Here is a 12,763-nt window from a genome sequence, read left to right as displayed (position 1 = left end):
CCACTGTCTTACTCCCACCTCTAAGTAGTCAGGGGCAGGAATAATCCTTATTTGTTTGTCCACTATGGTCCTGTTTTCAATATAGTACAGATGTGAGATGGTACCATTTGAAAAACAGTAGCAACATGGGCCCACTTTTCCCCTTTAAAACCCATAGAATAAGATTAGCTATCTTGAGGAGAATGTGGTGTGTGACCTCAGAGGGAAGATCCAGGGATATTTATTTTATTTTAAACTTCTTTTCCATTTTGTTTTTTTGTTGTTATTTTGAATAAACAAATTAAAAACAAAGCAAAAAAATCAAAATGAAGCAAAAAAAAAGTTTAGTGCACATCCCTAACTATGACTGTTTCAAAATATGCATTGTACGCTCAAGATTTACCTTTATTTTAAGCATGTGTCAAGGAAACAGTGCTATCTTATAGCACTCTGTACTGCTAACTGCCCAACTGATCACATAATCCTTAAATAGCTAGCAAAGATCAGAAGTGTTAGTAAAATGTTTCTCTGCAAGGATCCACCTGTTTTTATTTTTAATCTGTACTTAATTCTACATAGAGGTGTATAAATTTTACATTTTTATCTTGGTGATGTGATCCTTCAAATCCCTCGAGGTAGTATTCCAGGATAACTCGGCAGACTCTTAACCAGTAGTGCAACTTCAGGACCACAGTAGTAGAGGCTGTTTTTCTACCCTCTCCAGGCCCTGAGCATATCGCCAAAATTAGGACCCTGTTTACTAAGGTACACTATCGTTTTTAGCGTGTGCTAAAACTTAGCACGCGCTGTGTAGACGCACATAGGAATATTATGGGCATCTACACAGTGCGCGCTAAAAAATGCTAACGCGCTTCTAGCACGGCTCAGTAAACAGGGCCCTAAATGTTTTAGTAGTTAAAGTATTCATGTTCTCAAAAGGGTTGTGCAGTTTTAGTATTTGTGTTGGGCTTGGAGAAAACTGGAGTAATTTAAACGACCATTGGAAAAGGTGTTGTAGCATATAAGATTTTGATGACAGGATATCACGTGATGCCATGAGGGGATAAGGACACGCTTTCCTCTCCGGGAGCCCTCCACAACAAAAACCTTCATAAAACCACTCTCGGGAAAAGCTGAATCTCTCGATATCGATTAAGAATTGCATGGACAGATACCTGAACACTCCAAAGAGAGAAATGGCTGGTAAATCACAAAGACAACTGAAAGAGATACAGAAGATGGCCAAAGACAAGATGGAGGATCATGCCGCACCCACTCCGTTATTTACTGAGGTACAACTGGACCAGATCATACAAGCAGTGGGGAAGGCATTGGAACCTAAGTTTGGCCAGGTTATTGAACACTTATCGGGTCTGGAAACTATTTTAGCGGATACAATGCGAAGGACCGGAGAGGAGGAGGCTAGAGTGTCGTCCCTGGAGGACCAGGCACCACACACCTCCGCACTGATAGCAACACTCGAGCAGAAGGTCAGAGAGCATGCAGAGAAACTGGAAGACCTAGAGAACAGGTCAAGGCGACAAAATCTGAGGATTGTGGGGATTCCGGAGTCAGTTGGAGAGAGACTGCTAGCTTCCAAACTGGAAAAATGGATGGCCCAGGAATTTGCACTATCAGACAGCTGGGGAAAATTATGTTTGGAGAGGGCCCACCGCATGTAAAACAGAAAAACGATTCACAAAGGCCTACAGTAATACTTGTGAAAGTATTACATTACATTCATAAAGAGGAAATTCTGAGAGGTTACCGCTTCAGAAAAGAATCCCTGAAATACATGGGAGAATCAAAAATATTTCAAGACTAATCGGTGTCACTACAAGAGAAGTGCCGTCACTTTACACCACTATGTGCAACATTACATGTGAAGCAATGTCGTTTTATTCTGATCTATCCAGCAATTTTTAAGATTCAGGTTAGTGGACACTGGCAGACATATCGGTCATTTGAGGCAGCGAAGGAGTTTGTAGCCAGCATTCAGAACTTTCCTGAGGAAGAGAGATGATTTGAAACAGCAATTTGGAGATAATATTGAAGCGTCTTAACAATTGACCAAACACAACATTCTACCTTGGGATTCAGTGAGAATAATCAGCTTTCTGTAAATGGGTTCAAATAAGGACTAAAGAACATTGAGGACATGGCAGAAAGTCTAAATGTAGGGAAGAATGGCAGTTGAGGCAAGCCACAGAGATAAGTATAAATATGAATGCTCCTCGCAGAAGCAAGCTGATGCCGTATAAAGAGATTGAACGGTCTGGTTTTAGAGAAATTTGATATCTCCCTCAGTAGTCCAGCAGGAGTAGTAAGTTTAAATTTTGTGCAAGGGGAGTATATACATGTTACAAGGTTGGGGTGGGGTCCAAGGCAAAAGAAGTGGTCTCTGAGAGGCGGCCACGAGGTAATGTGGCTGGCTCTCTGTTGTTTGCAAGGGGAGGGGGTGGAAAGGGAAGGGGTTAGCAATTTGGAGGTGCAACGAAGGAGAGCAAAGGGGGGATGGAGTTTTTTGTGCAAGTGGGGGATGGAAAGAGGGTGCACAAGGAATCTTTTGCTCAGAAAGAACTCTTTGGGGGCGAGGCTGAAGTATTCAAATGTGTAATAACTTTGAATATGCAATATTTTATTGTTAATATCAGCATGTAAAATCACCTCATGGAATGTGGGGGGATCATATACCCCATTAAGAGAGCAAAAGTGATATTGTATGTCTTCAGGAAACCAGGCTCACCGATGCTGAACATCTAAAACAAGAGGAAATGGGTGGGAGATGTTTTTCTATTCATCAGGGTCTCGCAAAGGGGGCATCGCAGTATTAATTAGAAAATCTTTAGCATGCACCTCCCAAGTGATGTTTACTGACACAAATGGACGCTATATACTCTTAAAGTTGTGGGTTCAGAGTAGGGATATTTACCTCTTAGGAATCTATGGGCCAACACCTTTTGACCAAAACCTTTTTCCTGAACTGTTGAATAAATTGGCACCTTTCATGGAGTCCCCGATACTGGTAGTAGGTGATATAAACCTAGTGATGGATCCTAGACAAGGTAGCACAGCCAAACACGGTGAGTTGAGATCAGGTAGAGGAGTACTGACGTCTTTGCACAATGGGACTGGTAGACACATGGAGACTATTACACCCTTTGGAACGCACATTCACACATAGATCCAGAGCGCATGATACTATGTCCAGATTGGATTATACATTCGTGTCCCAGAATTTATTTCCTGACATTGTAGAGGCAGACATAGGGGTGGAAGCCATCTCAGACCACTCTATGACATGGGTGGTTTTGGCTGCACCATCCCACTACAAGTCCTCGGGTTAGAGGTTTCCTTCCTTTTTACTCCAAAGAATTTCATAAATTCCTACAAGGGGAGTGGGATGAATACTGCAACTATAACTCAGAGCATGTAGAGGACCCACAGCTATTTTGGGAAGCTGCTAAGGCAATGCTGAGGGGTAAAATCATAGGTTATACAAGCCACAGGAAGAAGCAAATGGCTGCAGAAATTACAAGGCTCGAAAATCAATTGAAAAAAGCACAATTGCAGTATGCGCAGGACCACAAAGCGGTCAATAAAGATAATTTGGTGTCCATACAGGTGGCACAAAATAGCTACATCCATGAGCAAACTAACAGAAGCATGCTTTATCAGCGCTATAAACTATATTGGTTTGAAGATAAGCCTGGACGTTTGCTTGAAAGACTGATCAAAAACTGGGGAGGATCTAGAACGGTGTCCGCGTTGAAAGCTCTGAAGGGGGGATTGACCAATAGAAGTGATCATATAAAATCGATTTTCCATAACCATTTTCAATCCCTGTATAGGGAAGAAGGCACCATAAGCATTCCCCTAATACAAGACCTTTTAGCACAGCTGAACATCCCAAAATTAAACTGATAGGAGAGGAACGTCTGAATGCACCGCTGCAGGCCCAGGAAATTCAATTAATTATTAAGAATTTGCGCCTGCTAACTGCCCATGGGACCGATGGGTTCTCAGGAGCCTTCCATAAAATTCTACACATTTCATTGTTAAAACCATTAATGGCTTACATTCAATCAGTGGTAGAAATAAAGGAGCTGCCCCCTCATGCGAACACTGCCCTAATTACTATACTGCCAAAACCAGGAAAACCGAAGGATGAGGCAGATTCCTACCGACTGATCTCCCTCATTAATTTAGATATAAAAATCTTGGCTAAACTGTTAGCAAACCGGCTGGCAACACAACTGCCTAAGTTGATAGGAGACGAACAGGCTGGATTTGTGAGAGACAGGCAATCTGTAAGGATTGTCAGGAAAATTCTGATGGCAATGCCATATACTAGGAAGCAGGGTCATCACACAATAGCAGTTAGCCTAGACGCAGAAAAAGCGTTTGACAAAGTGAGGTGGGAATACATGTACCTGATATTAGAAAGGGCGGGCATCGGGGGGTGGTTTTTGAATGCCATTAAAACTTTATACCTTCACCCTAGGGCACAAATCTTAGTGAATGGAGAACGCACATCACAATTCCAGATACAAAGAGTAACTCGCCAGGGCTGCCCCCTATCCCCCTTAGTATTTGTGCTTTGCATCGAACCCTTGATTCGTAAAATAAGTCAGGATGTGACCATCAAGGGAATGGTAATGAGAGGGCAAGAGGTAAAAGTATTGGCTTTTACTGATGATCTAGTTCTTACCCTGACGGATCCAGAGACCTCGCTTTCTAACTTGCTTACAGTGATACGTATATTTGGTCAGTTCTCTGGATTTACTCTAAATTTGGAAAAATCCAAGGCCCTTCCAAACGAGGAAAAAGTGAGGGGGGATGGAATGGGAAATTCCCTCTCCAATGGGCAGACACAACTCTTAAATACCTAGGCATACACTTACCGGCAGATCTAACCAAATTGTATTCTGTGAATTTGCAGACCTTGTTATCTGACACCGCTAGACAATTGCAGATCTGGCAAGTTTATCCTAGCTCTCTATGGAGACGGGTTCATCTTATTAATATGATCATCATTCCCCGATGGTTATACACATTTCAATTGCTGCCATTATACTTACAAAACAGAGAACTGAGGCAGTTTCACAGATTGGTGCAGATGTTTTTGTGGAGAGGGAAGAAGCCAAGGTTACCCATGGAGATCATCCAGACTCCCAAGAAATTTGGAGGAATGGGATTGTTGAACATTAGATACTTGACAGTTGCATGCGAGATGAGGCATATCAGGCTGCTCGCGCATGGGTTATAGAATAGATGTTAACTGCTAACTGCATACAGTTAAGCATAAGCATTTATGCCAGCCATTGAGCTGGCATTAAGTTCTTGCATCTAAAGTTAGGCACATAAATGCAGATTTACGCTAGTATTCTGTAACAGGAGTTGTGCGCTAAGTGCAAGTTCTGTAATGGCACATCACCCCAGCACAAAACATTCAGCGACCTTTTGAGAATTTACCCCATTTTGGGCACTGAGAAATGTACAGGCAGACTTCTGTGTCAGCATGCCTTGGACCCAGGGAAATAGGAGTTCAATCCAGAAGCCTTCCAGCTCATGGTCAAGCACTGGGTGGCCTGTTATGATCTGATGGTGAAAAAGTGAAACACATGATGCTCTCTCTCCTTCAGTCACAGTAGAGAAGCCACTTAGGCAGGAAACGACACCTCGATGCATCCCTGTCCAAGCAGGAGCTTCTGTGTGTTCCCTTGCAGGCTTTGTTTGTCAGGGTTCTCCATCAGAATACCAGTCATCCTTTTTTGGTCATCCTACCGGTCTTAGACTAGCCTCCTCTGCGGTACGCAGACTTCTGATGTGTGCCTTCTGGAGAGACCCCCATCCCACAAGAAAGGAGGGCCTAAGACAAGGTCCGGTCCTCATGGAGAAATCCTAAGCCCTTCTGGCTTACAGCATGGCCCTTGAGAGGCACTGCTTGGAAATCAAGGGATGTTCATCACACTTTATTTTCATCCTGCTTAAGCCTAGCAGGCAGTCCACGCTGCAGGCTTATGTCTAGAGGTTAGACCACTGGTGCTTTGAGCACCAGCTCTCCCCTAAGTTGGCTCAATTGTCTTCCATCCTGACCTTCCTGCAAAGGGTTTTGAACCAAGATTTGGTCCTAAACTCTTTATGTTCAAGGGCATATTCAGGGACTTCTGTGGCTGCCCATCCTTATCTATCCTTATATACACACAACTATTATATTAATTTGCTTTGTATATTGTAAACTGCTGTGTTTCGTACTGTTAAGATCCCTATACCAAATTCTCTGAAATAGAAATAGATTTTAAAACATTTATAGTGGCCTCTAAATTCTCCATAGCATGCTGGATTGTCAGCTATAGAGGTGGCTCTATTATTTAGCACAAGGTGGTCTTGAAGGGACGACAGGCGTGCACCACTCAGGTGCGCAAGTGACATTCTGAATTGAGGCCTTGTGGTTTCACTGGAAGATATCTGAAGAGCAGCGACCTGGTCATCGCTGCATTCCTTTGTAAAGCACTAGAAGATTGATGTGCTGGCAAAGGGCAATGCGATCTTTGACAGAGCAGTTATGCAGGGGGCTTTCTCTTCCCCCACCCTGTAAGGGCTGCTTTTGAACATCCCATTCATCTGATCTGGTCTAGCATGATGAAAAGGAATGTGAAACTTATTCATACCTGTTAATTTCCTTTCCTTGAGTCCTACAAGACCAGTCCAGGATCCACCTAGGTAGACTGTGGTGAAGGGATCTGGGACTTGGTCTGCCACCTGGCTATGTCTAGGAAAAACTAGATGTATGATTATTGTTCAGTTCTCTTAGGTTCCTGACAGGATTTAAAAAAAAAAAAAAAAAAAGGAAGGCTTAAGGCAGAGGTCTCCAACTCATGCGGCCCCAGCAGTCCATTTTTGTGGCCCCATAATCAAGTCATAAAATTTGAATTGTCTCACCTAAGGATGTGGCACCATCAGAAGGCGGGTAGAGAAAAGGCCCCATGAAGCTCCACTAGAGTCATATGTGCCTGCGTTGCATGTGTGGTCACATTGGTGCGCATGTGTGTCAGTATGAGGCGCACACTACCCAGCAGAACTTTGCAGGGCCTTTTCTCTACCCGCCTTATGGTGCCACATCTTTCAGGTGAGCCAGTTTAATTTTTCTGCCATAGATAATTATTAACCACTCATCAGTTAGAATGAGAAATGTTTCACCTTTCCAGAACTGCTAAACAAAACCAACTGTTCAGCTCTTCAGCCCCTTCCTGTCCCTCGGAGATGCTCTGTGCATGTCCCCTGCTTTTGTGGGGGCTGCACCTTGGTAAGGACACATAGATGAGGGATATGGGTTTTGCAACTGTTAGTAAGCCAAAGTAAAGTGAAAATTTTTTTTAAATATATTCTTGTAAAATCAAAATTAGGTGTAAGCCTAAAATCTTTTGGTACCCCCGGAGCTTTCTCGTGTCCACTTTGCGGCCCTTTACATGAAAAAGGTTGGAGACCACTGGCTTAAGGAATAGCTCCTGTTCTGCTTGAGCATTAGCCTACTGAAGGATTCCAGCCTACACTAGCCCTTATACTGATGATGTCATTGGAACAGTTTTAGTTTCTGGTAGGAGGGGGACACAAACCATTCATCTGGACTAGTCTTGCAGGACTCAAAGAAAGGAATCAACAGGTATGGATAAATTTCATCTTGCCTCTGATATATGCTTAAAGGGCAAGTCTAATTTATAGGCTTATTTATAGACTAATTTATGGTGCCTATGGGAAGGCACCATATACCTGTGCATGTTAGAGAATACTATCACATACGCAGGTAAGAGGTGCCACTAATTGGCACTTAAGCTGCATATGTGGTTGGCACTATTCTGAAACATACGTGAGCATTGCCATTCTCATGTATATGTGAGGGGGGCATATGTGAGGATGAAGCATGGGCAAGCAACGGGCTGGACTGTCAGAGTTGCACATACCGTAGTTTGTTACATGCAAGTGTGCTTCCATTGACATAGTGTAAGTGCTCATGGCTACATATTGCAACTTATCTCCCTCCCTATTCCCGTATTCTATAACGGCACATACCCCCATACTTGCAATTATAGAGTACCGCTTGGCACTATTGTTTCTGGTGCTCATTTCTTGATGCCAAGTTTGGCACCCTTTACAGAATTGCCTTCTGGAGACAGGGAAGAAATCTATTGTACCTGAATGGTAACGTCTTGAGCTACTACTAAAAAGGCATGAGCTAAATTTCCAAAATCTATTTGTAACCTATTTTTTAGCTGATATAAGATAGCTCTCCCTTCTTTGCTGTTTTTTGGGTAATATTGAGAAACTGTATGATACGGGAGAATAAGATGGAGGGAAGGCTAACATAGAAACATGATGGCAGATAAAGGCCAAATGGTCCATCCAGTCTGCCCAACAAGATAAACTCATTTTACATGGTATGTGGAGTGGAGGAGTAGCCTAGTGGTTAGTGCAATGGACTTTGATTCTGAGGAACTGAGTTCGATTCCCACTGCAGCTCCTTGTGACTCTGGGCAAGTCTCTTAACCCTCCATTGCCCCTGGTACAAAATAAGTACCTGAATATAATATGTAAACTGCTTTGAATGTAGTTGCAAAAAAACACAGAAAGGCGGTATATCAAGTCTCATTTCCCTTTCCCTTTATACCCGAGTTTGATTTGTCCTTGTCATTCTCAGGGCACAGACCGTAGAAGTCTGCCCAGCACTGTTGTACTAAGTTCTGAAGCTAACGTCGAAACCCCTTAAAATTTACACTACAGCCAATCCATATCTATTTAGTCACGATCAGGGCATAGACCGTAGAAGTCTGCCCAGCACTGGTTTTGCTTCCCAATTACCGGCGTCGCCACCTAATCTCCGCTAAGATTCCGTGGATCCATTCCCTAAACAGGATTCCTTTGTGTTTATCCCACAACCGTTTTCATCTCCACCACCTCCCGCGGGAGGGCATTCCACATATCCACCACTCTTTCTGTGAAAGAGGCCAAACAGCTGCTTGTCCTAGAAATAAGCAGTGAATGTTCCCAAGTTCACTTTATTAATGTCTTATGGACTTTTCTTTTAAGAAGCTGTCCAAACCTTTTTTTTAAATACTGCTAAACTAACTGCTTTTACCACATTCTATGGCAAAGAATTCCAGAGTTTAATTACAAGTTGTGTGAAGAAAAGTTTTCTCTGATTCCTTTTAAATTTACTACTTTGTAGCTTCATTGCATGCCCCCTAGTCCTAGTATTTTTGGAAAGAGTAAACAAACGATTCAAGTCTACCCGTTCCACTCCACTCATTATTTTATAAATCTCTGTCATATCTCCCCTCAGTCGTCTTTTCTCTAAGCTGAAGAGCCCTAGCCATATCAGTCTTTTTTCACAGGGAAGTCATCCCATCCCCTTTATCATTTTCATCGCCTTTCTCTGTACCTTTTCTAATTCTACTGTATCTTTTTTTTTTTTTTTTGAAATGTGGTGACCAGAATTGCACACAGTAATCAAGGTGCAGTCGCACCATGGAGCGATACAAAGGCATTATAAAATCCTCATTTGTATTTTCCATTCCTTTCTTAATAATACCTAACATTCTATTTGCTTTCTTTGCCACCACTGCACACATAGCAGAGGGTCAACGTATCACCAATGACTCCTAGATCCTTTTCCTGGTCGGTGACTCCTAACATGGAACATTGCATCACGAAGCTATAGTTTGGGTTCCTCTTTCCCACATGCATCACTTTGCACTTGCTCACATTAAACATCATCTGCCATTTGGATGGCCAGTTTCCTAGTCTCGTAAAGTTGTCTTGCAATTTTTCACCATCCTCTTGCGACTTTTCAAAATGTTTCAAAACGACTTTCCTCAGGGACTTGGGTTAGGGCTGTCTCTCTTACCTACATTATCGCCAGCTGAGGAAAGTCATTTTGAAATACGCGGTGTCAAGCGAATTCTTATCTCCAGGGGAGAGTGGTCTTTCAGCAAGAGCATGAAGGCAAAGTGACTAACTTCATGGAGCCCTGGGCGTTTGATAACACTGGGCTCCTAAGATAAGTACAAAGTTTCTTTATTCCTTTTCAACACTAATTTTGTTGGTTATTTAAGCTGGCTTATGAGACAAATTGTAGAGTGATTAAGGGCACAATCATATAAGCACTGAGCACTAACAGCACTTTTGTATACAAAAAATCACAGGAAGAGTGAGCCACCTGATGAATGAAGTGCTATATTTCACTCCGTCAGTGGTCTATTAAGACTATCACGTGGGTGTTTATTTTTCTGAGGGAGCTTCTCTTCATTAATAGTGATTTTTGTATCAGTACTTTTTCCTGGTTCTTTGGTGAGAGTGTTGTTGAGTGCCATCATGTCTGTGTGGACTCATGGAAACCCTCTCAGTACTGCTAAAGCCACAAAATTTGGAAGACTTACCTTACCTACAAACCTAACCAAAGTGAAACATAGTGGTTGTTTTCTTATTCTGTTCTTAAATTTTAAGTAATGGATTACCTGTCTATAGTCAAAAAATAAATAGTAGCTTGTCACTATACATCTCTGCAGCTCTGTAGGTAAGAGGGGGTGGAGGAAGTAATTTACAAAATGTAAACTCTGTAGAGTTTCTTGTATTATTGAAGGGGTTGCATTTGTCTTAACAAAGAAAACAATGTTTGTCTTAATTTAATCAACAAACATTTATCTTCATTATCTACAGGGCAAAGGAACCGAGAAAAGACTGGAGAGAGCAATTGCTGTGTAATCCTGTAAAAAGTATCCGTCTACTAAGTGTGATGTAATATAGTCTTTGTCCTTCATGCTGCTGGAATAGAAGAGAGCCAACATTGCTTCAGAGACCCCTAGGATTCAACCTGTCTGTAAAATCCATGGAACTGAACTATTACACGAATGCTGTCACATACTTCTCTTTTCTTGAAAAGAGAGTGAAAAACATTTTTATTCTGATTTTTTTTTCAACTTTTAATATTTTGCTTGTGTTGAATAATATTGTGGTATGTATCAGATTTTCAACTGTATTCAGTCTCTAGGGAAAAAAAAAAGAACGTAAGTGTTTTCTCTTCCACAGCAAGAATAATTTTGTATCAACAACAAAGAATCTTCATTAACTCGAGTTACCAATCTAAGCAGCTTTGTAGATTCACTTTGCACTAAAACAAATGGTTAGCAACATATCTCTTATCAGCAGAAATCTGTAACCATGCAAACACCTGTAAATAAAATAAGGTGTGAAATACTACACTGGAAAACACTATTAGTTGACAAGAACTTAGTGTTCAGATCAAAACTATGAAAGGCATTCCACCTAACTTCAACCCTGGTGGTCAAATCGCCACAGAATGCTAACGTAACAAAGAATGACTGTAAAATGCTTTCATTGCAGTGACTGCATAAAAACAAACTAAACGTGCCTGTAATTAAAAGCACTCTGTGGAGGGCTGTTGAATCACTCTTCTGTTTGTCACTATCTAGTGCACCAATGCATAAGTTGGGTGCTTGTTCATATAGCACAAGCAAGGGTAGAGAGTGCACTTCCTAGCCTTAATACGGGAGGGGTAATATAATTCTTAGGCGTTTTTGTTATTGTGCATAAATATTAGAAGACCTCATTTACTTATCAGTTTTATGTATTTGAATATTGGCAATTGATGTATTTTGGTAATTCTTATTCGCCTTCCCTTAGTGTCCCATATCATGCTAATTCATTAGAGACTTCAGAGAAATTCTTAAGATAAAAATATTACAATCCTTGCCATAGTACTGATATGTTTTTTTTGTTTTTTTTTTGTAACCTGCATTTGTATTAGTGCTCGCAATTGTACTAAAATGAAGCCGATTTTAGAAAAAAAAAAAGCATTCTTTAAAAAATTGCCATTCTTTTGTTGCTTAGAAGTTAATTTAAGAGATGATATGCTAAAGAAATTTGCACAGCATTAAAGCATGAGCTAGTTTCATCTAAACCTGTAAAAATATAAAAGTTTTATATTTTTTTCAATGGGGAGAAAAAGCTTCCTGGTTGAAATTACAGATATGTGTAGAATATATTTAATAAAAATCTTATAAAATACATAACTATAGAATTTTAAGTATAGATTGGCGTGTAGCATAACAGAACAATATTCAATATAAATAGCTTTAGCCTTTAAAAAAAAAAGTCACAGGTTGACATTGTGTTCTGTATACTTAATAAAACTATCCCCACCTGATAAAATGTTTTATGTAATAGTTTTTGAAATGGTCTACATCATTTAAATGTAATCAGGTTATTTTATTCATGGTTATTGCTCTAACAATGCTTTATATGCATTAGGTATTACAAATATATTGTTCATACTGATATGAATTAAATTTGTATAGAGCAGAGTTTTAAAATCAACTGTAAATAGCACTAAGCATTTTCTTTCTGCAACTTGTACTGATAGATTCTTCTGTAAACTAAATAAAAATAATATTGTAGTGCATGTTGCAGCTCAATAGATTTTTTTTCTTTAAACTGATTTCCTAGAATATAATTCCTTCAGAAAATAAGGTTGTTTGCAAAGAAAGAAGAGGTTTGTGTAATTCTGTTTTCTTCAAGTTGTTTTTACAACTACTACAAACTGAATAATAACACATTAATCACTGTTTTAGAGACCTGCATGGGGATGAGGTTTGCAGGAATCCCCTCTGGGGCTATGGGACTATCATGAGGATGGAAGCAGTTTCTGTAGGGATCTCGTGTAAATGGTACCTGCGCCAGCCTGTCACCTACCAAGTTCTTCGAGTGC

General features: G+C 40.8%; 1 protein-coding gene across 1 annotated transcript in view; it reads left to right on the top strand.

Moving 5' to 3' along the window:
* The window catches only part of UBL3 (ubiquitin like 3), a 227,857-nt gene extending 215,400 nt beyond the window's left edge, over positions 1-12,457 (top strand). Inside the window, exon 5 of the mRNA XM_030200355.1 lies at positions 10,696-12,457. Coding sequence (XP_030056215.1) covers positions 10,696-10,748 — 53 coding nt within the window. The 3' untranslated portion in view covers positions 10,749-12,457. The remainder of the gene's footprint in view (positions 1-10,695) is intronic.
* The last annotated feature ends 306 nt before the right edge of the window (positions 12,458-12,763 follow it).

Source organism: Microcaecilia unicolor, chromosome 4 (assembly GCF_901765095.1).
Source record: "Microcaecilia unicolor chromosome 4, aMicUni1.1, whole genome shotgun sequence".
Lineage (NCBI taxonomy): Eukaryota > Metazoa > Chordata > Amphibia > Gymnophiona > Siphonopidae > Microcaecilia > Microcaecilia unicolor.
This window is presented reverse-complemented; position numbering and strand designations above follow the sequence as displayed.